We start from the raw sequence: 25,690 nt of genomic DNA on the forward strand, positions 1-25,690 counted from the left end.
GCCAGCCAGGCCAGGAGTGCCTGGAGCAGCAGGATGGAGGATAAAAGATTTAATGGTTCCCTTTCATCTACCTGCCTGCAGCCAGCTGCCTCGTGGGGCAGGGGAGGTAGGCATGCAGCAGTAACAGCGCAGCACACTGGATGGTCCTCACTTGTTCTTTACCTCCAGCAGACACATAGCCCAGTCACCCACTTGTCTTGGTGAAAGTCAGATAAGTGCGAGACAATTTTCTATTTCTTCTTTTAAATGGACTTCTTTGTATCCCTGCCCTCACCCTCACCTCCAGGCACCCAAAGAGGTGCCAGGCTTTCCAGCCCTGGTCCTCAATGACACAATGTCCAGGTGCCACTGCCACCTCCTCAGGGGGGGCTGAGAGCTATATTGGAAAACCAACTGCTTGGAAAAAGCAACCTTCAGATCTGGTGTCATATCAAATACATAAATACTGTCACATCTTCCAAACGAGATTGTGTGTTCTTTTTTGGGTCTGCATCTTGAGCTACTTTAGAAGGACCTAATTTTCAATGGCATTTCCCAGAACAAGAACTAAAATCTTATGTTGATGTCCCCAATACATCTATAAAAATAAATGAGTAATTTAAAAAATCTTAATTGGCAGTATTTTCAAATACTACTGCCACCTACATTTTTAAATGTAGTGCCTAATGACAGGCTCTAAAAAACAACTACATTTGGACAATATCCAGTCAAGTCAATTACAATGACAAGTACAATGTAGGGACCAGAATAAACTCCACACTGGAGCATCACATGGGTAAAGAACAAGCCAAAAGGCATGTGGAAATGCCACCTCTCAAGCTTTGCAGGTCAGGTGCAATGCCTACAATTCAGCATGCAGCCTTACCCCCACCACATCCGCTGTTAACTGCTTTCCATACCAACTAGAGCAATATGTCCCTGGAGGGAACAGAAATGTACAGATCTGCTCTGTGTATTTTGAAAAGTGTTTAGCAAGAAACTTTGATCCATTATTTTCCCCCTACAAAGAAGCAAGGGGAAATTTCTTTGTGCTTCAGCCCGGGGAAGGAGATATAAGAGGAATCTTGTTTGCCCCTGGGACCCAAATTATCATAAATATGCTAAGCAGCATGAGCTCCACAACATGTGGCACAGGAACACGTGCAATAAACATCACCATGTCTCTTCAGGGACACAGAGAATGACAAAGCCTCCACAGGCAAAAAGATCCTGGCTTCTACAGAGTTGGCAGAACTGCATACAAAGGGAACGATAGTGTTTGCATCCAAACAAGAACCACGGGATTTGGTCCAAACCTCCGCATAAGATGGCAATAACATGTACGGGACTAACAGACAGATAACTCACAGATTTCTCTTCCAGCATGCCAAACAGCAATGCACTGGGTCAAATGACATCTTTGTTGTATACGGTTTCAGATGAGGTTAGGGTCTCACATTGGCAACTGTGGTACCCTGCCACGCAGCCTCGGGCACAGTGACCCACATCCCAACATCTTCTGCCTTATGAAGGCAAAAGGTACAGTGAAGGTGCCGCATGGTTGGTGTGTGCACACATCTCCACAGAATAAAACCCCAGTGAGGAGTGTCATAGCTCTCATAGGGCAGCCATGGTTTGCCTCCCCACACAGTGAAAGGATTCCAAAAAGAAACAATATATGTCATGATGGTGGCGTTAAACCATAATTTTACATTAATTGTAGGCTTGCATACATACATATAGTCTTTAAATTATGAACCTGAAATTGCACTTGCTATACTGAGACACCCAAATCATTCCATTGAGTGGTTAACATGTAATTAAAGACAGCTTTTCTCCTTATTATTACTGACAATTATAATGGAAGACAGAGAAATAAAAAAGCCTTGTACATAGTCTATATGTGTAGTAAGAATATCTATCAACTTCAAACTACAGAGTTTGTCAGTACAACCTTGTCCTGACAGCAGAATGAAAGAAAAAGAAAAAGGTTCCCTTTTGCACTGTTTAAAGATCACACAGGGGTAGGTGAGACACAAGGAATATACATTATTTGTTGTAAAGCTGCTTGTGAGCATTAAAATACCTGCACAGCTATTTTATTCCCTGCAGCAGCAGAACTGTGTTACTGCACATGGACCTTTGGCTACTTATATACATGATTCTTCAAAGTTAGAAAGTGGGGATATTAAGCAAATACTTGATGAAAATCCAGTGGGGTGATTTTCTAAAGGTGAATACTCACTTTTGCCATTATTTCAGATTTTTTAGTGCTACTTAACAACTTAGTTATAAAAAAATACAATCAGAAAACAACTCTTAGATAAACATAACTTTGCACTCCTTAAAGACAGTTTTTTCTTTTGTATCCTTCTTTTTCAAGTCTTTTGTGACACTATCTCTCATGCACAACCTGTAAAGCATCTAACACAACAGATACATTCTCTATCCTGTAGAAATTGTTCTGTTTCCCCCTTCATCCACCCTGCCAGCTGTTCTGTGGATTTCCATGGGGCACAAAGGAATTTCCTTGGCTGAGATGCAAATTGTACCTTCCTGCACAAGCATACTCGAATCTAATGCAGTGTTTAGGATTAAAAAAAAAATAATGAACTTCAATAATAGATATAACATTGCATTAATCGGGGCCTCTTTGCTCATAGGCTCATTGACCATGTTTCACCACTACACAACAACTGGCAGTGACTAGCACTTGTTACCATCTCTCATTTCTATAGCTCTTTTTGTCCAGAAGTGCCAGGACGGTTTTCACAAAACATATGAGCCTTATTTTTCCAGTATTTTTAAAGTGTTCCAGAAGGGGAGGCATGCAAGGGCTCGGCAGCAGCACCAGCTGTGGCAGGAGGTACTTGCCAAAGCTGAGATGACGAACCCAGGGTCCTTACTCCTGCCCTGCTCATCAACCCTGGGTAACATGCAGAGAACACCTGAACATTTGGCCTCCTGCCAGTGAGCCAAAGCCACCAAATTTATCAAATTCAGAAAGTGAACTCAATGCAAAGTGCCTTTCACTTTCAAATTTCCAAACCCTTTTCAAATCAAATCGGCTAACAACAGCACAACTTCTACAACACCTTTCCAACACATTAAATGTATTATAATTTTCTTCAGAATGTCATTTTCTTTATTGTTCCTTAAGGGATGACCAAAGCTCACACAATTGTTAACAAATTTCAACTAAATTTGGGACAGGGGCAGCAAATTCTCAAAGATAATAAGTTGCTACAAATAATGAAATCAAGTTCATCTGTAGAAGAGAGTCAAATTATTCTCTCATTCAAGTAAAGGCTGCATGCAAGAACAGCTATGTCTTCAGACATGAAAAAACTCAGTCAGAAGAGATGAAGTCATACTGCCTCAAGCTGCTCCTGGTAGGACTGTTTCTTTGATTAAAAGATACCATCTCCAGCACTGGGACTACTAGTATCACTGAGATATTCTCCTTATTTAAAATTCTGCAAACTGTGTCCATCTCAGTTTCTCTAACAAGGTGGCCTATTGCTGCTCTTCTCATCTCTGCTGCACTAGGCTGCTGTATCTTGCCTTAGTGCAGCCTAGAAATTCCCAGGGCAGAGCACTCTCCTGCTTGCATAGCACCAGCCACAGACAGTGTGGCTGCTGAATGCCCATGTATATGTAAAATGGCTACTCAATATATTCCTGCATTTGTTTCTGCGAATAGCTGTGTTGTTGTTTTTGTATTTTTTTTCTCATTAAACTGCTTTACTTATTTAGTTGGTTATTAAGGCCAATTACAAAAATCCTTTTTTTTTTTCTCCCCCACTGAGAAGCAATATCCTTTCCATACTATTCCTAGTTATTCTGCAGAAAATCACCAATTACATGATGTCTGTCTCCTCAAACAGACTGCAAGAACTTGTCCACAGGCACAGCCTGGTAGCCGACAGCTTCTTTCAGCTCATATAGCAGTAAGCATGTGTTTACTTTTGTTGAAAGTCCCTGCAGAAGAAGGTAGCAAGGCATCTTAAAGGAAGACTGAGGATTACATACATCTCTTCAGCTAGCTAAATACCTCCTATAGAAAAGCATACATTTAAAAGCAGATTTCAAAATCATTTTTCAGAAACACATCAGCAGTTACAGTAAATATACAGGAGTTGGAATCAATTCTATTAGGAGCTGCTGCTTCAAAGACATAGCAGTCCACATCCCAGAAGGACAATGAAGTACAATATGCAAGCTCATTTAATCACTGTATCCAATTACATGGAGGAATAAATCATCACGCACATAACTATGTCTGAATTTTAAAAAGTAAATAAATCATGAGTAGTCAAACCAAAAGCTGTGAATGTCTGGATTCACAGATTAGCAGGGTAAGCGGTGCATTTACTTCCCATTTGAAATAAGAACATCCAAAAACCATTAACATCACTGAATTATTTTAAGATAAATACAGAAGCTGCCTTTTTTCTGTTCAGTTTGGGGTTTGAATACGTAGACTGCCTTTCCCTGCAGTTGGTTACACAAAGTGGGGTTTTATAGCCAACGCTCTTCACTGCCTTTGACGTTGGTGGTTGTTCTAAGTTACCATGTTTGGTTTCATTTCAGTGATTGTAAGCATTTCCTATTGTAAGCGACAATAGCCCTACAGCACACAGGCAACGGGCTTATTTTACACTAACTCCTTTCAGAGATCCCAAGAGTCCACAAACCAAATCCTCACAAACATTGACCTCAACTGAGCTTGTATGTGGTCTAATGACGGACCTCCCTAGCCTCTCTGCCCTGGTTGATGCCTAGGACTCCCCTTCTTCTAGAGGACTTCAGAAAAGGAGCAGGCACTTCTGCTAATCCCAGAAATAATGAGGCTTTGGGCAACTGTTCTGGCCTTTTGCTGTTAAATTCTATACGACAATACTTTCTAGGAGGCACTGAATTCTCTCCATTTGTCAAGAAAACCCAGTACAGCAGTTTCCTCCAAAGCTGATGGTGTTTTCATGTCTTTCGGATGCTTTTATAAAACTGCTATTGAATATTTATCACTCTTTGTAATCAAGTACATAGCTCTAACTTCCCAAACTGCATCTACTAACCTGGATTCCCTGAACAGATTTCCAGTCCTTTAAACTGAGATGTTAAATCAAATGCCCTACGGCCCATCCGCATGTCAAAACCCTCAACTGAATATGAAGATCTGACTCATTAACACTAACAGAATCTGCATGCAGACATCAAAGAAAAAATAAAAAGAAGAAAAAAACACCGTTCAAAATATTTACAGAAGCTCCATAAGCAACCCATGAGATGTGCTGAAACTTTTGCCTAGGGAGAGGGGCCATTAGACTGAAGAGAGTAGGAAAAATTCCCTTAAGCCAGCAACAGCACATTGAACTCAGGAAAATGTTTTTTGCTGCTTTGCAAGAGAAGAGAAATATTTGGGAGTACTGAAGGGGTTGGGAACACATGGGGATAGGCCGTGCTTCTGCTGGTGCAGGCCCTCCCATCCAGCAGGCCTGGGCAGGCAAGCTGGTCCCCACAGAGCCAGGGAGAGCCTGGAGCACAAGTTGCTGCAACACAAGCAGGCTGCAGGCAAAGTGTCCTTTCCTCCTTAACGCTCCCAGGACTGACAACCCAGACCCCAAAAACTCCACATATGTGCTTGGGGGCTTCTGCCCATGCCAAGCTTCAGGTGGCCAAAGGGCAGGGGTGTACGGGACGCAGAGGGCAGAGAGGACAACAAGGGGCCTGCAGCGCAGCACGTAGTGGGATGGAAATGAGATGGAGGAAGCACAGTACAGGGATACAACGCAGTCACCTAGAGAGGCTAAATATTTTCATTTGCCCATTATTTGTGGTTTCCGTGCTTTGGGGCACGCAAAACATCACAATACGCTCACTGCTGCTTTGAGGACTTGAAAGAAAAACCCGTGACAAGAGGATCCTACAAATGCTATTTGTTTGTGGCTGTTTTCTGCTGTTGTTTGTTTGCTGCTTCCAGCTTGTGGCCGTGCATCCCGTATGCTGTACTAACAGTAACAACAAACAAAATCGCACAGACAAGGCTCGCTTTGGGGTGGGGAATGAAACCCAACAAAGGCTTCATTATTGTATTGATGTTGGGGCTCTGAAGTCATGACTGAGAAAGAACAAAACCAGTATCTGGATTTCTGTTTGTAGCTGCAGCGGTTCCTACAGATATGCTGTAAACCCCAAATCCTAAGAAATGAGGGTGGGGGGAGGTTAAAGAAAAGCAGGTTGTTGAATTGGTAGGGCATGGTGGGCAGGAGGAGGAGGGATAGCAGCATGCGGGGACACAGGGTGCAAAAAAAAAAAGGAAATAAATTGAAAAGCAGTAGAAGGTGAGGTATAATCTCCAGCAACCCTGGGTTAGACAGCATGATTTCTTCATGATTACATTCCTAATTTGGTAATTTATATCTCCATCAAAACTCAAACTCAAACAAAGGAATAAAATCACAATTCATCCCAACTGTTGTCACAAGAATGTATAAGTTTTATATTATAGCTTCCATCAAAATTAGATCCATCAATGCTGCCATTTTATTTGCATTGATCTATTTTTTCCTATCCTCCCACCCCCCAATTTCTTTCCCTTCAGTGCCCTTGAAAACAAGCCATCACATTTTTACTTCAGAGAAAGAGTACTGATTTGGTGTCGGAAAGATCTCACAAGCATTTTTAACTGAGACAAGGTCATCTCACAATCTCAGTCTGACTCAGGAGACGCTATGTGAGCTACTGCCACAGCTACAACTCACATAGGTATTTTTCCCCTTGTCTGAGAGATGGGAATACCAATTTACTTTATTGCAGTAACTGATGCTATTCTGAAAAGCTTTCTGCCAGAAGCAGCTATAGTCCATGAGTGCAACTGACACATCATGAGAAACCTTTGGCTGCCAAAGTGGTGTAATTCTACTCCTATTTCAACCTGTGAAAGGATCAAAATTGTCTTAAAAAAAAACATGCAGAACTGTCTTCAATGCCAGCCACACAAACTCCCTTAAAAGGTGCCATATATCCCAGCAGATACAAAACCAGATCAAGCCTTTCCTTTTGCAAAAGCTGTAGCAATTTAAAGCCTGCATTGTGCATCAACACAAACTTGTAAGCTCGTAAAGTTTCTGAATTTATGCAAAGTGCTCTCTGTTCCATTATTTCCTGGTTAGACAGGCACCTCAGCTTTCACTAAACTATTCTGATTACAACCATCTATTCCTACATCCAATAGCTGATCTTCTGGATTGCCCGTTAAAATAAAAAACAACAGCAAGATAACATAAACCAGATCAGAATACCAGCCAACCACATCCAGCATGAAGCCAATATGGCTGCAAGTAAGTTTTGTCACAGATGCTCTTTCCCCTTTTTTTTTTTAACTCAGTCATGGTAGAGAGAGCACCAGTCAGAGCTACTGCAAGGCATGGCCGAGCTCCATCACACTTCATAATCCAGAGCATGTTGCAAAGGAAATAGGAAGAGCGAGGACAGAACTTTGTGGAGGATGAAACAGAGAAGCAGCAGCAGTCTGAATCAGGACATCGCAGTCACCGCTATGGAACTGCGTTACGTGGGGTGAAAACTTGTCTGGCACCAGCATGCCTATCCCACAGACAAGAGTTCTCATGCAATAGTGTTTATTCAACTGTAGAACAAGCACAGGCATTTGCTGCTGTAATCCAGCTAAGGGGAGCACTTTTTAAGGGAGGTCTTAAGAGCCTGCAGAAAGCTTCATCAGGCACTACGCATATGGAAATAACCAGAAATCTGTTCCAATTAATGGCTCATAAATAGGTCCTTGGCCATGGCTTTTTGTTCTTAATATACCTGGGTGTCCTCTGAGCACAGGGATTTATAGAAAATGCTAAAGTGAACGGTTGGAAAGAGAACAACCGCATCAGCATACTGTACAGCAAAGTATCACCGAATGGTAATAAAAGGGCATATGATAGGTAGCTTAGTGAAGTAACAATAATTGTAGCTTGGCTATCATCCAAAACAGCCCTGGTCCTGCTCACGAAAAGACCAAGGCTACTACTTCCATAATACCGTGAAACTGTTTGAACTGAGGGCATGTTAAGGAGGATTGCGGGGGAAGGAGGAATTAACAGCATGAGAGTAAATTTAGTTCACAAGGGGAAAAAAGCAGCTTTGAAGAACAGATTTCTTTCAGCTTTTTCACACACAGCCTCAAAGCACAGGTCTTCAGTCTGCCAGTGAATCCATCCTTCCACCCTGTGGGCGGGGAATGAACACGCTCTTTATATTCCTCAGAAAATGTTAATCTCACAAAAAAATCATTGTGCTGTAGTGACATTGAGCACTGGAAACACTGGAATTCAAAGCCTGAAGACAGTGCATGAACTGTATTCTTGAACGCAAAAATGCAGTGAGCAGTTCAAGATTTTATGTTTTCAGTATTCCTACAAGAAAACTCCCCCACCTTTGCAGTCATCTTCCCCAAAAAATCTTTCAGAGAACCATATCCAAGATTTACAATTTTACACAGAGGCAGATCTCAGGAACGATGGCTTTGCTCTGTTCTGCAGACAAGCTTTCTACTTAGCAGCCATCACACAAAGTGCTAATAGCACGACAGGAGTCATTAATGTACAAACACCCTACTTATGTCGGCAGGCGGTGAATTGCTGTGATGTGGGAGAGGAACACACAAAGAGAGCACTGAAAATATCAGCCAGCTTTCAACAGACTGCAGCAGTGAGAGGCTGAAGATCAGGGTTTGAGAATGAAAAGGGAGGAAAGGAGGACAACCACAGAGGAGGGTGAGTAAATACTGAGGGAAGATGCGGGACTTGTGGTGAAGGGCTCCGTGGCTGGGGTTCCCAAAGGACTGCATGGTTGGTGGCTCCTGTTGAAGGAACAGGATGTGCAGATACAACACAAGAAGCAGCAATGCTGATATTTTGATTTTGCCTTTCCAGTTCCTACTCTCACTGTTAAACAACCTGCCAACCCACACACAATCTGCTGCTGCTCCTTAAAGGGTCAGTAATACTTTGTTTATTTCAGACTTAAAGAAACACTTCACTCTTCCACCACCCCCAACAAATCAGTGGCTGCAATAAGAGACATTCCCTTATTAATCACGTCTCACTTCTTCTCTAGTGGAAACCATAGCTTCGAGATAACTGTATGTTTTAGAATTAGTCAACTTCTTGAGCCACATTCTAGGAAAACCTGAAGACAGGGCTGTATGTGGGTGCTGAGAGGACCTAGAAAATCAGGTCAGTTTCACTGTAGGGATTGTCTCTCCCTTCATATATTTCTTGTTAGTGGTTTAAATCTGTTGCTGCAGGGGAACTGAGCCCAAGTAGGCAGGAAACAAGTAAGAGCACAGTTTAGACTCATCTGACCATTTGGCCGCATCTTTGCATCAAGTCCACGTCAGAGTTGACCTTCTTCGCTTAGACATCCTTATGGATCCCTAGGACATGGTCCTGTCTCCTCTGTTCCTTCTGCCCAGCCTCCCAGGGGACAAGGCTCACATTCCCCTCCAGTTGACAGATAATGGAGGATGGCTACAGCAGACGATGTTGCACTGTGCTGTGTACTTAAAGGGGCTGAACTCTGGTCTGCATCTGCAGGGCATGACATGGGTTGCAACAGAAGAAATCTGGCATGTTTTGCCTCCAAATTTGCAGCTGTCAAACTGAGCAGACCTTCTGTATAGCATTTAAGCCAAACAGGGAATCAACCCAACTGGCTGGCATTCTAAGACGACATCTGCCTTGTCAAGAGAGATCTCTTTGGTACCAACACTGTGCAGCAATTCAGTTTTCATTTTTGTCCATATGGCCCTCAGTCCTAACCATCAGATCTGAGAACACTACTTACTTCTGCTAGGTTTGACTCTGACCAGCCACTCTTGAATTATTTGAAAAAGATTCAGGCTAAGGAGTACATTAAGGGGCAACATCTACTACTCTTTCATCGCTAAAATACAAGCACTTCTATAAAATAAAGCCATGCAAGGATTTTTCTATCCCTTTCATACTCACTTTTTGGCTTGACAACACAAGGCAATCAACAATGATCAAAAGTACCATTTTGAAAAAAATTTCCAAAAGAATATTTCTCAAATATACAAATGTCTCTCTACAATCTCAGCTACGTAATGTATATATTAATTTGAAGATACATATGACCATCCACATATTTGAAACATTTACTCCATTGGTTTGGTAATTCATTTCTATTTCCTAGACTTCCAATGACATTAGGGCAAGAATGATCTTACAAGTATCTGATTAAAACTCTTTAGGGCCATACTTGGTTTTCTAGAAATCTTACCAAATTCCCAGTGTCAAAGCAACCTGTCTCACAGGTAACTCATCAAAATGTTTACATCATCCAAGTCCACTCTGCAGTACAACGAATTAACATATTCTGCCTTTTACAATTTAAAAACAAAAAGAGCATCTTTCACTGTTGGAAGAAAATTATTCACCCCTAAAAAGTTCTCCTGCTAGACATGTGCTTGTCAATTCCTTTCTACTTATATCACAAAGATCAGCAAGCCCCCTTACAGTACTTAAAATATACATCTTCATAATAAATTATTTTACACTAGGCTTTTATGGTGTTTCCTTATCACTTTCTCACATAGCAAAAGGTGACAACTAGCTATAATGAACCACAGAAGTAGAGGGAAAAGTCTGAGAAACTAAAGATATTATGATCTTATTTACCTAAAACACAAAATACATGAAACAACTGGGGCCCTACCATCTCCCACCAAAACTATTCTTGCACAGGATACCAAAAGTTTATTTAGGTGCATGAGGTGCCTAGGTGCTCCTGGGCACACTGAAACCATGCGTTTGCTTGATGGCTACCCTTGGTTCCTTTCCCTCCTCGAAAGGGTCTGCTTTGCTAATTAGGCTTACCGTATGAACATTGTTTGAGGTGATGAACTGTAAAATACCACCAGCTTCTACGGAGAGAGCCCTGACTGCTGAGACAACAGGATGGGCATCATTCCCAGGTTGACTTCAGGAAACCGTGCAGCAGGAAGGCTGGGTTCATGGAAACAAGGGAGCAGACAGAAGTGTCTGCCCACAGCATCATGAGCAGGAAATTGCCCAGTGTGAGCAGAGGGCTAAGGATTTTAGACCTCACTGTATACAACGGTGCAACAATCCAGGAGCAGCATTTATCATTATCTGCCTTTCCAAGAGACTGACCTAAACTAGTTCCTGAGCGCAAATGGAGGAAAAAAAAAAAAAAAAGCAACAGACTTTTTCAGGCTTTGCATCCTCACTTCCCAGAAATAACTGCATGAACTCCTGCCAGGAGACGGTATCTTTGACACATTCCCCTTGCTGGCATTTCCTATTAGCCTAGGCACCGCAGCGTGTGACACGCTGTCTGTAGTGAATCCCAGACACGACACTCCTTCTGCAGGCTGATTCAGCTCACTAATGTGACAGAAAATAACCCCAGCAAAGAGAAAAAATATAGTTTCCTATGACGATATATCTGCTTGGCCCAAGGTCAAACCAAGTATATCAGAGGAGAACAGGCTACATGATGGTGACCAGGTGGACCAACGGAGGATGTCACGTCTCCCTATTTGAGCAGAAGCCAGTGCCTTGGTCCCAGCACAGGGTTCATGCCTCCCTGGTCCCAGCTCCAGGCACCACTGGGCCATTCAGCATACTCAACTTAGCAAAAAACTGCTCACCCTCTTCTGCCAGCTGAGCTAGTACCTTGCTTAGCTAACCCAGCCGCAGGAACCAGTGCCTTATAATGTATATATAACCTTAAATTCTGATCCACTGCTTGCAAACTGCAATGTGCTACATGCCAAGCACCCAGTCAGATCAAGGATCCCCAAAAAACAGAAACAGGTCTTGGACAGGGGCCAATAGAGGATGTCCAGAGGAAGAAAATTACAGCAACACAAAAATACAAAAAATGACTAATACCTATTTGTCTTTCTCTCTCCGTTATACCCTCCAAACTTCCAGCAACTGGCAGTGTAGACTTCCCAAATAGAAGTTATATTCACATCACTGAAGTTTTGGATTTTTTGCTATGACTGTGCCTTATTTGTTTTCAAACCCTTCCAGACCTTGGTTTCCACAAAATACTCACAACAGTTTCACAGTTTATTTGTGCATCATATTAAAGAACAAACAAAACAAACAAAAAAAAAATCACCACCACCAAGTTCCTTACTACTTATAAAACCAAAAATTTCACTGTATTACAAAAGACTTCCTAATTATAAGCAATGAATAATTTTTCCATATTCACCTTCCCCACGTAAGCCATGGTCTTATAGACCACACCATATCCCCTCCTTTGCAGATACTGCTTTCATATTCTGAACAGCCCTAGACTATTTAGTCTCAGATACATTTAATCTATACTTCTACTCACCCTTGCTGCCCTTTCATGCTTTTTCTAGTTCATTTACAACCTTTCTGAGCCATGGGAGAAGAAGGAACCAGATGATACATACCATTGAGTTACACAATAGTGTAACTATGGTTCTTGCTGGTCTTCTTTCCTAATTGCCCCAAATATCATTTTCCTTTTTCATCAATGCTGAACAGAATTTTCCAAGAACTATCTACACTGTCTCCAAAGACCTATTTTCTGCATGGTACTTGCTATTTCAGCACCTCTGCTGAATACGGATGATAAGGATTTCCTTTTCTCCATGTTAGAGAATTCATTACCTTGCCTTTATCAAACTTGAATCTCATCTGCAATTTCATAACCCAGTTGTGCAGACTTTTACTCCTTTTATCTTTCTTCAGCCACAGGGCTGGTTTGAGTGGGCCCATTCCCAACTCGTATTCCCAGTGTCACATTGCCCAATTCTTATTACTTTCATGAGGCTATTTTTGAGTTGGATCTGCTTCCTGATCTAACCTACCTTTCAGAGACAGCCCAGTAAAGCTTGTCAATATGACAGTACGATGTGACTGCTCAAACAGGTGGTCAGAGGCAGGGATAACAGGGCATACAAGAACATAACCTTGCATGGCCACCAAAAATGAAGCCATGGCTTCATTTATCATGAGATCCTCAACCAGTTAACAAGTTAACATTATCAGTACGTTCAGTTAGCTCAGCTTTCATCCCACTCAGCAGCACCCCAGTCTCCACCAGCAACTTCTCTCCATTTTGATCACTGGCAATTTACCTTTCCTTTCCCTCAGCGCCATAATCCTGCATGCATTTCTTCCTTCTGCTTTTATGGGAATGCTACCCAGTTTCCCAGTGGAAAGCCATAATCTGAGCCATGTTCAGCAGGTAATTTCAACTCTGGTAAGTACAGCTGCTAGAGGGACAGGTCCTTCCCTCCTGCTGCCCTCACCTCTTTCCCACTCTGTGCAGCCCTCTCCCTTGTGGCAGGGACAAAGCTTGTGCCTCTGAAAGATTCAGTGGATCAGGAAAATGATCAGTCTTAAAACCAGTAATTTAGTATTTCCTGGGTTGGTGTCAGCCAGGATCCACAGCAGGCTGGACCAGCACAGCAGAGGGATTGGTGCGGCAGCAGCAATGAGTGGTTGCAGAGGGCTGAGCTGCTGCTTTCAGATGTAGCTGTAGCATCAGTTTATGCTGGAATAATGGATTGGTAAAATGACAACCTTATTGCTTAGATGCTCCCCAAATAGAACTATTTCTTTTAATTGGCATCACATTTCCCACCTTCCTCTGCCACTGAAGCTGATTTATATGATAGATTACACGGCACTGTTAGGAGTTCAGCAATTTCATATCTGAGTTCCTTTAGAAGTCTTTGGGGAGTAACATCTGATCCCAGTGATTTGTAACTATTCATTTTATTGATTTATTCTAAACCTACTTCTACTGACACTTCAATTTGAGACAGCTTAGACTCATTGTGCATGAAGAAATGGTCCTGCCCAGGAACCTCCCTGAGTTTCCTCGCACTGAACACCGAGATAAACGATTGCTTCAGCTTTCTGCTCTTGTCACACTGACGTTGCTCCGTGCACATTAACTCTGCTAAACTCCTGTTCCTCAATACAGGCATGACAGTAATATGCATTTAGTCACTTCAGTTCACCCAATTTTCCCAAGACTTTGGGGAAAAGTTTACAAAGATGGTCAGAATGACGACAGACAGCATTTCAGTACAAATGACTAGCGAGAGATAGGGCCAGCAGAATTCTATTTTCTCCATACTAAAAGCTGGAAAATAGGATCACAAACTGTTAGGCAAATATTTACTCTCCCTGACATTAGTCCCCCATGCATCAGATATACTTCTGTTGATTTTGTGGCAGTCACAGGAGTACGCTTTATGACACCTTTTACTCATCAGGAACAAGGCATAGTGAGCAAGAACATTCTTTACAACAAAGAAACAAAAAGCAATCAGATTTTTTTTTCTAGGATTATTAAATAAAAGACAATACCTGAGAGAGGCAGCGCTGTAACCCTTTTTGGCAGCACCAGTTAGCAGTTCTCTGACTATGACTGCTTGTATAAGACAGTACCATTCTCCTAAAAAGTCACATATAGTTCCTCAGAAGGTGCCTTACGCAACATCAAAGCACTACATGTCCAAGTGTAGAAGCAATGGATTAAACAAAGGTAACCTTTATTTAGGTAGCACTTCCAGTACAAATAGGCATGGTCTGAGAACATTTCCTGCATGCTAGGTTATGATCTGAAATCTCCAACTGCTTCTGTGTGAGGGAAGAGTTCCCACTAATCCCAGGACCATCTACAGCTCCAAATAAAATGGCACAGCATGGTACAAAGGTCATTACTCCTTTCCTCCCTATTCTGAAGACATTCAGATTACACCTTTCCACACCTATTTTAGCTAGGTCATGAGGACTCAACCTCTTTTTCTGTCCCATTAACTCTTCTCCAGGTTTTCATCACCTGCTATCCTAATTTCTGCAATAACCCATCTGACAACAGTATCATGCCTCTCCTTTCACCACAATCCTTTTCATTGAGTCCATTAAAAAGATCCATCAGTTAAGATGGACACCATCACATGTTGTTCCAGTCATATCATTCCTCTTTTACTTCCTTTCTACAGATCTCCTGCTGCTTCTTGCCCTCAAAGACCTTCACTAATCAGTCTCGTCTCCCTACTCACTCCCCAATAATGAATCCCATGATAGGGAGCTAAAAGGAAGGTAGTGTCATTTGACATGATGAGGGGAGATGATCTTCTGTTTCAGCAATGTTCAGCTTAAGCTGCTTGAGAGAAATGGTCTAGTGGACCGAAGGAAATGGCCTGTGGGATGCAGGCAGGCATGAGGAAGTACCAATATGGGTCATTCCAGAGGCCATCAAACCTTGAACACAATCACTCCAAGGCAAGATGGTATGTTTGAATAGCAACCAGACAGAGGATACTCGAAGACTAGATGAGATAATATTCAGGAAAGGAAATGCTGCTCATGTCCAGGAAAGAAAAGCTTTTGCAGGAAAAGACAACAATTTTGAAAGAAGAATTTTAGTTATCAGGAAGGGATTAGAGATCCTGAGATGCTAAGATTTGGCCTCTCAGAGATTACTCGTTCAAATCCTCATCCTTGATGAGGATTAGCCAGGAGGTATGCCTAGCATTTTCTGCTTGGATATTGACATATATGAAGGGCCTTACTGTTCAACTCTAAAAACTTCCAACTGCCCTCTAAACTATGCACTCAGCAGACACCCCCAGTGACTCCAACAATCAGAAATGATTCAAAAAGTTGTTAGTTACAGAAACAGAAAAATTTTCAGCCATCTCACAGTAGGAAACAAAAAGAACAGCTTTCTTTGGGGGTACATGACAGTTTATAGCAACTCAATGAGATGAAAACTTTCTCCCTTTGAGATGGAAGACTGTAGATTTGTTGTGGCATCATCTTAAACTGGGACTTGTAGTTTAAGATGATGCCAGAGAAACTCACATATAATATAGCCTAATATAGACATCACCAAAAAACCCTGTCATTAACCAGTTATTAGGTACAAAACCTTGAAGAGTCTTGCAAACCTCAGGCTTTCAAGACATCCTTGCCAGCAGAAGTCATCCGAGCTACAGGCTAGTCTGGGTGTGCACACTGCAATGTCCCATTTAGCATCCTCAGTTGCTGTAACAGTGTTCAATCTCTTCAGGCTGGGTGAGAGAAGGTATCCCCAACTCTATATTTTGGCAGCTCTTGTGAAAGAAGAATGCTTAAGGTATCTTACTACAGGTTTAGTGGCAGCTGAAAGGAGCCTTGAGGCCTGGGCTGGCCCACAGTTAAATATACTCCAGACCATCCCCAAATCTCCCAGCAAAAAAACAAACAGCTACCTGCTGACTTAGGCCTAGGAAATGGAGGGTGGCTGGAAGCAATACGTGGAGCATCATTCAGCCATGTCAGTGTATACAAAAAGCGGTGCTCCATGACCATGCTAGCCCCAGGGGACAGCGGATGTTTGCTGTTATGACCACTGAGGGGTTGCTCTTACGATTTGCTATACAAAAGCTGGGAACGAAAACATGCAGAGCACCCCTCCCTGAGAATCAGTGCAAAGGGTCAAACAGAACAACAGCCCCATATGCACAAGCATATGTGACAACTGCTCTTTCCCATATTCCATGCAGCACAAATAAGCAAACCCGGCTGGGGGCTGCAGGGAAAACAGGAGGCCAAAGAAGTCATCCTGCAACTGGCAAACCAACAGCAGGAGCAGCAGCTGGGTACAGCAACATCATCCTTTTATGTTCCACAAAGCCATGCCTGGGAAGACACAGACTTGCAGGACCCTGAAACTCAACCATCCTTGGAGATAGGCCAACCTGCAACTACAAGAACTACCTGCAAAGGACAGCAAATCCAAGCAGATAAACCACAGAAGGATGCCTTCAGGTGCACATGCAAAGATGTGCTCACTATACAGCCAATATCCCATACCTCCTTACATCAGCTGCTACCCAGTCTGCAAAACAGACTGATCAAAACTGTCATGGAGGCACCCACCTCACAAACACTGGGAAACAACTCCTGAAGGGTTTTATTTTTAAATTCTATATTACCAGATTAATAAAGTCAGACCAATAAAAAATAAATAAATAAAAAATAATAAATAAATTAAAAAAAAAAAAAAGATTAACTACACAAGGAAGTGGAGAGCCATCGGGCAAGGTTTACCACACTTCGTTGTGATGGAAAAAAAAAAAAAAAAAAAAAAAAAAAAAAAAAAAAACTACTTTGTTGCATCCCTGGGATCCAGCTAATCCTGGACACAGAACAGAGCTAATTGCTTCTTTCTCAAAGGAGATGTGATAAGGCAAGAAGAGGTGAGGAGAAGCCAATCAGCCTCTAAATACACTGCCATCTGCTAACAACCAGTCTAGTAGTGGCTTTAGCATTTGTTTGGAAGGCACTTTACCAGCCCCTCTCCCTAACAATAAGAACAGGTTTATGAACTGCCTCCCGGTGATGCAAAGAGGGGGAAAAAAGAAAAGGTAGGAAACGTGAGGATATGTTCAGTACCTAATGCTTTTCATAAGGAGCACTTTGTATTTAAAACCTCTGAAATATAATGCATAACACTAGTGAAAATCTCATTGTTTTCCAGCAAGATTATGAGCTTACAAAAGAAGCTGGAGCAGTCCGTGAGGGCGGGTTGCTGATGTCCATCAATGTGCAGGTGATAAACATTCATGGGGGAACTTATTCTGCATCTAACATTTGACCTTAAGGGTCAACGAAGGACCATCACTGCGCTGCCAAGAGCTGGCTCAAGTAAATCACAGAGCTGGACTGACCGCATCTCTGCAAGAGAAACAATCAGAGCCTCTCTCTGCACTAAATATTAATGTCTAGGCAGACAAAAGCAGCACTAGGAATATCATAATAATATCGCCACCAGACACTCCGTATATTTCTTCAGGGCATCCATTCATCTTCACCAGGAATATGCCTATTGTCCCACATTAAACTAATGGCTTGTTCTGAGGACCCAGTCCTGACGTTCCTCTGGGAATCACAGACGTTATTTATATTTTCAGTCACTTAAAAGGATTAAAGTGTGTTTATTCTCAGTAATCTCATTTGTAGAGGGAGAGATATACAGGCATCAGGAGTATGCGTTTTAACCCTGTTGGGAACAGCCAAATGCCAGGCTCTTTTTCCAGCCAGCTCTTCCTTGGGTCTTCAGAATTTGGGATCTCTGCAACTCTCAGCAGCCTGGTGATTTTGGGATGGGATCTCTGCAATTGTCACTAGCCCGGCTACTTCCATTCAAACTAGCTAGGAATTGCATGTTGCAGGCACTCCTGACAAACTGCCACAGCAGCTCTGGTGACAGCAAGCTGTGCGTATAGCCAAGAGATCCAGCTGAAAATTAAACTGCATGTCAAGTAGCCCGATCAATATAATAATTGCTCCAGGCTGGAACAAATTACAGGCTCCGGCTGAAGACACCCGAGTAGAGCATCAGGCTGCACACGCTGTTATCCTGGCTTATGAGAAAATTTAGAAGCCGCCTTTATGAAACGGAAAACATGCCGAAGCACTCAGGGGGAGCACGGTAGGGCTGCAGCGCTCACCCAGTGGTCCGGGGGATGCTTTAGGGCTCGGGGAACATCTTGTGCGGTTACAGCCGCGTCCAGCGAGCTATGCACAAGCCGCCTGCTGCTGAGCTGCGCCTCCCGGTGACCGCAGGCTCTCGTTGCCCTCTCTTTGCTCCTCCGGTTTGCACGGCGGGTACCCAAAAAGCTGCAGCCGGCTTCCAGCCGGGGGTACCCGGGGCCGCCCCCCGTCCGTTCCCCCCCGTTCCCATCCCGGGAGAGCTCCCCAGGGCCGGGGGTCCCGTCGGGGCTCGCTCCTTACCGGTGTCTTTGTCCTGCGCCGCTTCCAGGTGCAGATCGCTCAGGAGATGCTCCAAAATCTTCTCCGGCGTCCCCGCCACCACCACGTACCTGTCGGAAAGCAGAGAGTCCCCGGAGTCATCCTCGGTGGAGGACTGCGAGCGGCTGCTCCACTCGTCCTCCTCGTCCTCCTCGTCGATGTACTTGAAGTAGGGCACGTCGAAGGTGGGCAGCGGCCGCTCCCCCGCCAGCGCCTCGGGCACCCGCGCCCTGCCGCTGCCCATGGCCCCGCACGGCCCCGCACGGCCCCGCAGCGCCCCGGGCCGGGGGCCGCCGCCGCCTGGGAGCGGAGCGGAGCCCGGCTCAGCCCGGCCCGGCCCGGCCCGGCACAGCGCTCCCAGAGCCCGGCTCAGCCCCGTCCTTACCTCCCGCGCCGCTCGGGGGCCGGGCTGCGTGACCACACCTTCCGCAGCACCAGCGCCGCGCCGGCCTCCTCCCGAGCCCGCTCGCCGCCGCCTCCATCCTCCGCCTGCCGTGACACACAGAGAGAAAAGGGGGGGAGAGGGAAAAAAAAAAATAAATACAAGGGGAAAGGTCGCGGTCAGTGCCTGCCCGAGGGGCTCGGCCCCAATGGCAGGATGGGGTTAACGGGGGGGGGTCTCTTTGGGGCAGCGCCCTGCGCTGGTTCCTAGGGGGATGTGGGGTTTCTGTGTCCCCGGGGTGGGGTAAATTGAATTTTCCAGCGGCCAAATGCAGCGGGGAAAAAGAGCCCGAGAGCTGCCCGGCGCTCCGGTGCCGGCTGAGTGTGCGTTCTGCACAGCTTCCCTCCCGCCCTGAAACAAAGGCAATAAAAGCGGTGGGGCAGGCACGCAACAAAAGCCCCTCTCCAAACGCTTCGTGGGCAACCCTCCCTCCTTCTTATAAGGCAACTTTTTAACTCGGGGACCAGCCGCCCGGCAGCAGGGCTCGCTGAGGCTCGGCTGAGGGACTCGCCCCTTCTGCCCCCAGCACCCAAAGGCGGCTGGCCCTGCTGAGCAGGAGGCTGTTGCTGCATGTGTGTGTCAAGTGCACAGTACCCAGCAGCAACGAAGACTGGGAGTAGCCTAAAATCTTCTGAGGAACACATCTTGGCAGCACAAGGGAGAGAAACTCCTTTACGGTCCCCCCTTTCGATTATTTTATTTCTGAGACCCGGTTTAGTCTGACTGCCACCTCTGGTTGTCAGTGGGTGCAGGCATGTCCAAAGATGCAGCCCCTGCCCTGAAGAAGTTTTCTTTATCAGTAAACATGTAGAATTGATCTATTAAATTTCTGCAAGGTCAGACGTACAGGTACCGAGCCAATTAATGTCAGATATTCATTGTAACACTCCCAGGGGACAGTACTGAGAAGACACGGTACAGGAATACTGATGCATAATTGTAATCTTCCATTTCACCAGCCCTGGTTTTTTTTGTTGTTGTTGCCTACATATATGAAAAGCTGCAATGAAAGAGGCGACGAAAGAGAAGGAGCGCGAGAACAAGAATCAGGCAAAGCATTAAAGCCACTCAGTAACAAGGGGGTTTATACAAACATACATCTCTCCATTTCTCTCTGTCTCTCCTCTGGCATCCTCTAAGACAGCCCTGATACTCATCTCCCTGTGCTCACTGACATGGCAAACTGCAGCATATATGGGGCATGCATGTGATGGACGGTGCTGTGTTCATACAAAGCATCTATATGGGAACGGGTTTTAAGCGTATCCATACACATTTACATACAGGAGCAGCTGGCAGCAAGTCAACAGTGAGCACAGGGAGAACGAAAGCTATATTGTAATGAAAGGACATTAACAATGGTCTGTTCTGGAAGACAGTGTTCCTGCTTTAACATCCCACCAAGCAGAATTATTTCCAAAAAAAAAAAAAACCCTCTTGGATAACTGTATGCAAATTAACTGCATACAGCACCCCGGTGGTGAGATTCTCATAAGGCTCTTCTTTTTGTCCTTTCATCATTTTCAAGGAAGAGTAAAAAACAACCCCTTTTATCAGGAAGGACAAAAAGTGTGCAAAACTAAGGCCAGTCAGGTTCGATTTGGATTTTCATTGCCTATAATAATTATTTCCATAAAAGGGGAGGGATAGGGAATTTCTTTATTTGGCTATCATCTGTTATAAATAATTTCACTTTAAGGAAAGAATTATTGCTTCATTAAAACCCTACTTATGCATGACATAATTTTGTGTTCAGCCAGGCCCTTTAATCATACTGCAAGCAACAACAATTAACCTGAACAAAGCAAAGCACAAAGACAAGTGCTATGTATTCTCCCAGTTTTACAAGTTCTGATTTCACTACCGATATTATTCTGAAATGACATAATGGCATGCTTCATTTATTGGAATCCTGAATGGTTTGTGAAATAATTAATTCTTGCTGGAATACAACCAGGCAGCTCTCAGCGTGCTCCATCTACAGCCAGTGGCAGAAGAGGACGAGGATGCCAGGGGCCTCCAAGTGACAGCAGCATGTATTGAAGAGCAAGGCAGCACCCTAGTTGAGTCCCTAAAAGTCAGCACGCTGACTCAAGTGACATTTTCATCATACTGTCAATTAACAATGAAACCTGCCAGCACTTTTCCAGACCATTACACAGCCTTAAGAAGCCTGCACCAGCCTCGAAGGAGCAGAGCAGCTCAGGGTTGCCATCTCTCCCCCTTTATAGATGGGAAGATGAGAGGTCATCCCAGGGCACTGCTGTAGATCAGTGGCAGAATCACAGCTCAGGCTCAGGTGGGTGACACTGGCACCTCATCCCAGAGCCTCCTGATGCTGCCTACTTGGCATTTACTTTACTTTGTATTTGTATGTTTACATTTATGTGTTTGCAGAGGCACATCAGTAGGGTGAAGAACACCAGAGGTGTTGTAGAGGTTAATCGTTGTCTCCCTCCATACGTGGCCTTGAGCAAGTCACTTGCCCAGACTCTCCCATACCTCAGTTTTCTCTTCAGAAGCACCATTTGCTCCTACGCTACACACATGCTAGGAATGTTTATTTCACATTTATTACAGCTTTTAATTAATCATCTCACCTCTTGATAGCTAAACACAGCACTATCAACCTCTACACTACTTACTGGCAGGCACTTTGAGCAAGCAGGAAGGCCCTCTGGACTTGGCAGATCTTTTGACCACTATTAAGGTCAAGTTTCCAGTGCTCTCATCTATCTTTCTCCTACGGAGATAGGCCATTTATCTCCCGGGTAATATATTTTAACAGCAGACAAGCACTACCTTTTTTTTTTCAGCATGAAAGGAAGCCTGGGGTGGTATAAATATTTATATGCTTACTGGAATGAGACACTGGGACTCCTTGCTTAGCGGGCCTTAACTTGTGCAGGTTACGCTTTGCATGGGTAGGAATATGACCCTCTGAATTACCACTGAAGTAGAAGAAAGCAGAGGTACCTATGACAGCATTGCAAATAGCCTTGGTGTGCCAGTTTCATTAAGGAAAACACTTGACTTCTGCTTTTTCTGCTATTGGCATGGAAGAACCTGATCTGTGGCCAGTGCAGCCAATAACTTGGATATCAGTCAAGGACATTTCCGTGTCTCTTAAATTCCTTAGTTTGGACTTGCAATTAATTGAAACAGGAGCCAACACAGAGAATGTGCTGCCTCTAGCTACTAGAAACATCCACTGCTAGAAATAGAGTTGAAAAGCTACCGTACGTCCTAACAGCTCTTGGCAGCCCACTCCTTCTTAAAAAGAACAGTGCTCTGCAATGGACACGGGCTGTTCAGAAGCCTGCTCCTTTGAGTAGAAATTTCATTTTCACATAACTCCTCCACGGAACAGGACATCTGTGCAAATATTTTGTTAATTTTAGCCATTAATGAAGCACCTGCTATATTGAAACACCACCAGCTAGCAAGGCAAAATACGCACTTCCCAATGACATAGCTTCAGTATCTGTACACCTGCTTTTTAAATAAAAGGACCTGATCCAAGTCTACCCAGGTCCAGAGAGTCTCTCACATTGTTGATGTTAGTGGGTAAAGTAACACAGAAATTAAGAGAGAAACTGAATAAAGGCATCTGTAAAATTAATGGAACACCAAAAATCTAGCCTGCATACAGATTTTCCTGCTGCCAAACAAGGGAAAGCAAAGAGAAGAATCTTTGAGCAATAAGCAACATAGCAAACTTTACACAGACTATCTGCTTCAAAATCACATTAAATAACAGATACTGACTTCTCAAGGAGGGCAAGAACATTTTGTTTTCATAGCACAGTTTGGTAAAACTGACTCAACGCAATCAGATAATGCTGATCACTTCTGCCTCTTTTCTTTTGATGCTGGTGCCTGGGCATGCCCTTGAGAGGCACAGGAAAAGTCTAACATGAAGGATTCCTGGGGCTGTTTGTGTTCTGAAGAGGAGTCCCCCCTCACTGAACCCATGCAGCTTCCCTGCACACAAGTCCCATGCCCACGTGGAAATATTTCTGTGTAAGACATGTGAAATGCAAGGGATGTTGGAAGGGGCTTGGAAACACAAGGATAAAGAAGGTTCCACTGAGGTGCAGGGAAGCTGCTCATGTAGGTGAAAAAGCAGGACAAAAGCCGTCAAATAACAAGATCCTCATGTCAGCAGACTGATACTTTTCATGGACAGGTAGAGTTTTGCTTAGTTGTTGTAATCAATCCCTGGCACATATTACCCATTCAAAAAAGGAGTTACAAGAGCACAGTCAAGAAAAAAAAAAAAAAAAGTCACGTCCAAAAACAGGGAAACACTAGTTGTTATTCTTTAATTTAGCTCCTTTGGGAAAAACAAAACAAAACAAAACAAACAAAACAAACGAACAAACAAAAAAAAACACTCTGCCCTGTTCCACAATACAGCTCTGCTTTGTTCAACATATGATAAGGAGTCCTCCTGGGTCAAAGCTCAGACAAAATGCCTGTATAAACTGTGAAATGCCTGTATAAACTGTGTTTTTTGGCCTCTGACTTGGCCAATTGGGGTGGATATTCATGAAGATGGCAAAACCACCACCACCACAAAACACCACCAAAGACTATTCCCCAAAGGGATTTCAAATCCCTCTTCAGAAGTGCAAGGGCATAAGAGCTTTTCAGAGAAACTTCAGCCTTTTTTTTTTAAACACAGCAAAATGGTATTTACATCGAACTTCACTCTTAGCAGCCGCTGAACCATGTTGGCTACATTTTTTCATTAAAATCTGAGGCAGACACCTTTCAGAACAAGCAGATAAGGCTTGACAATCTCATACACAACTGAAAATGGATTTTCACAATGTGAGGCATTTGCAAATGCTAGTAGTACACGATGAAATTAGTCCTAGCTATAAGATACGAACATATTTACATTACCTACATAAAGTCCAAAAAAAAAAAAAAAAAAAAAGCCATCCTATTAACAGCTTCTCCTATAAAGAGACACTCTTTCAGACAGCATCTATCAAAGACCAAAGATGATTGCCTGCTTACACTTTGCTATGTTCTTCCCTTGAATCTCTTATTGTGGAGAGTGCAGATTTAGATTTAAAGTCACCAAAGTACAAATAGATGTACAAAAATGGCCCTATTCTTTACAGGATATCCCTCCTTGTTTGACAGGAAAATGGAAATGAACATATCACAATTAAAGTGGAGATGGACTACAGTATCTCTGATCTCTGTGGATAATACATCTCAGAATGTGTTGCAGTATGTCACTGAGTTTCGAGAGACCAATATCCCCATTAATAGGCTTGATTCACTTTCAACTACAGCAGGAGAAAAGCATTTCAAAGTCACCAGCACATCTTAACTGAGCTATATAAGGAAGAGACCAGTAAATATTTTCTCTGCAGTCTTTCTTTATTCTCAAAAGATAGAAATAAAACATAACCACTGTTCCACCTCTACTTAAAATATCACAGCAGGAAACATTTTAAATGGGACTGCCTATTTTGTAGTCAGTTGCATGACCGCCACTTTTTCCAAATTTCAAGGGAAAAACTGCCTTATAGTACTGCAGGAACATCAAAAGCATCTTTTCATATAACCATTCTTACAAATAAAAAAAAAATGCACAAAAGGTTATGTTATTTTACTTCAGTCTAAAGTATAGCTCATAGAATACTCACATTTCATTTCATTATTTTTGTCATCTCATGAACTTTTATCCCATTCCTCTTTGTACTTTAATATTTTTGTTTCTCTGTGCAGGTGTTAAATCTGCTTTTGAAGCCATGTGCTAATCCACAGCATACTGAGAGAAACAGAAATCCACTAATGAAAAATTAACATGGCTAACACAGGGATTTCATTTTAGCTCTTGGCAACTTCTGACCAGTCTGGAAAACTACAAAACAACTGAAATGATTCAAACACGATCTCCCCAGCAAAGGGATCATATCAAAACTTCCTGGTGGCCTCATGCTGAGCTATCTGTCTCAGCAATGCACAACAAAGAGCCCATACCCTGTTGAACAGAACCTGCTCTGAATTTCTTTGCAAGCAATGGGGAAACAAGCATGAGCCACATTTTGACAAAAACAAAAAAATAAAATAAAAAATAAAATCCTTTGTTGCTGAAAATAATTTTGAGCATCACATTCAATAATACCCCAAGTAAGCCCTGTAACAAAAATTGTTGGAGCTGTCATCTGCATACTGAGCATGTGCTGCAAAGACAACGTTAATAACAAGTTACCCTTGTAGAGGGGTCAAAAGGATAGTGCTGGTAAAACAGAGATGACAGACAACAGGCATCAGGGAAAAGATTAATATCCCTACACAGTCATACATCAAGGAACTCAATTTTTGCCTGTAATCCCAAAACTGCTGAGAGTAGGATTATTTCTGCTTTTCCTATCACTGA

General features: G+C 43.3%; 1 protein-coding gene across 2 annotated transcripts in view; it reads right to left on the bottom strand.

Annotated features, from left to right (window-relative positions):
- Window positions 1-25,690, bottom strand: part of RAPGEF5 (Rap guanine nucleotide exchange factor 5) — a 160,943-nt gene that overhangs the window by 44,748 nt on the left and 90,505 nt on the right. For both annotated transcript variants that reach the window (XM_082753751.1, XM_082753750.1), the window contains 2 exons: window positions 19,228-19,331; window positions 18,825-18,913 (listed from right to left, as the gene is read on the bottom strand). In XM_082753751.1, coding sequence (XP_082609877.1) covers window positions 18,825-18,913; window positions 19,228-19,331 — 193 coding nt within the window. The remainder of the gene's footprint in view (window positions 1-18,824; window positions 18,914-19,227; window positions 19,332-25,690) is intronic.

The sequence above is a fragment of the Aythya marila genome, assembly GCF_965140915.1.
Source record: "Aythya marila genome assembly, chromosome: 2".
NCBI classification, from domain to species: domain Eukaryota; kingdom Metazoa; phylum Chordata; class Aves; order Anseriformes; family Anatidae; genus Aythya; species Aythya marila.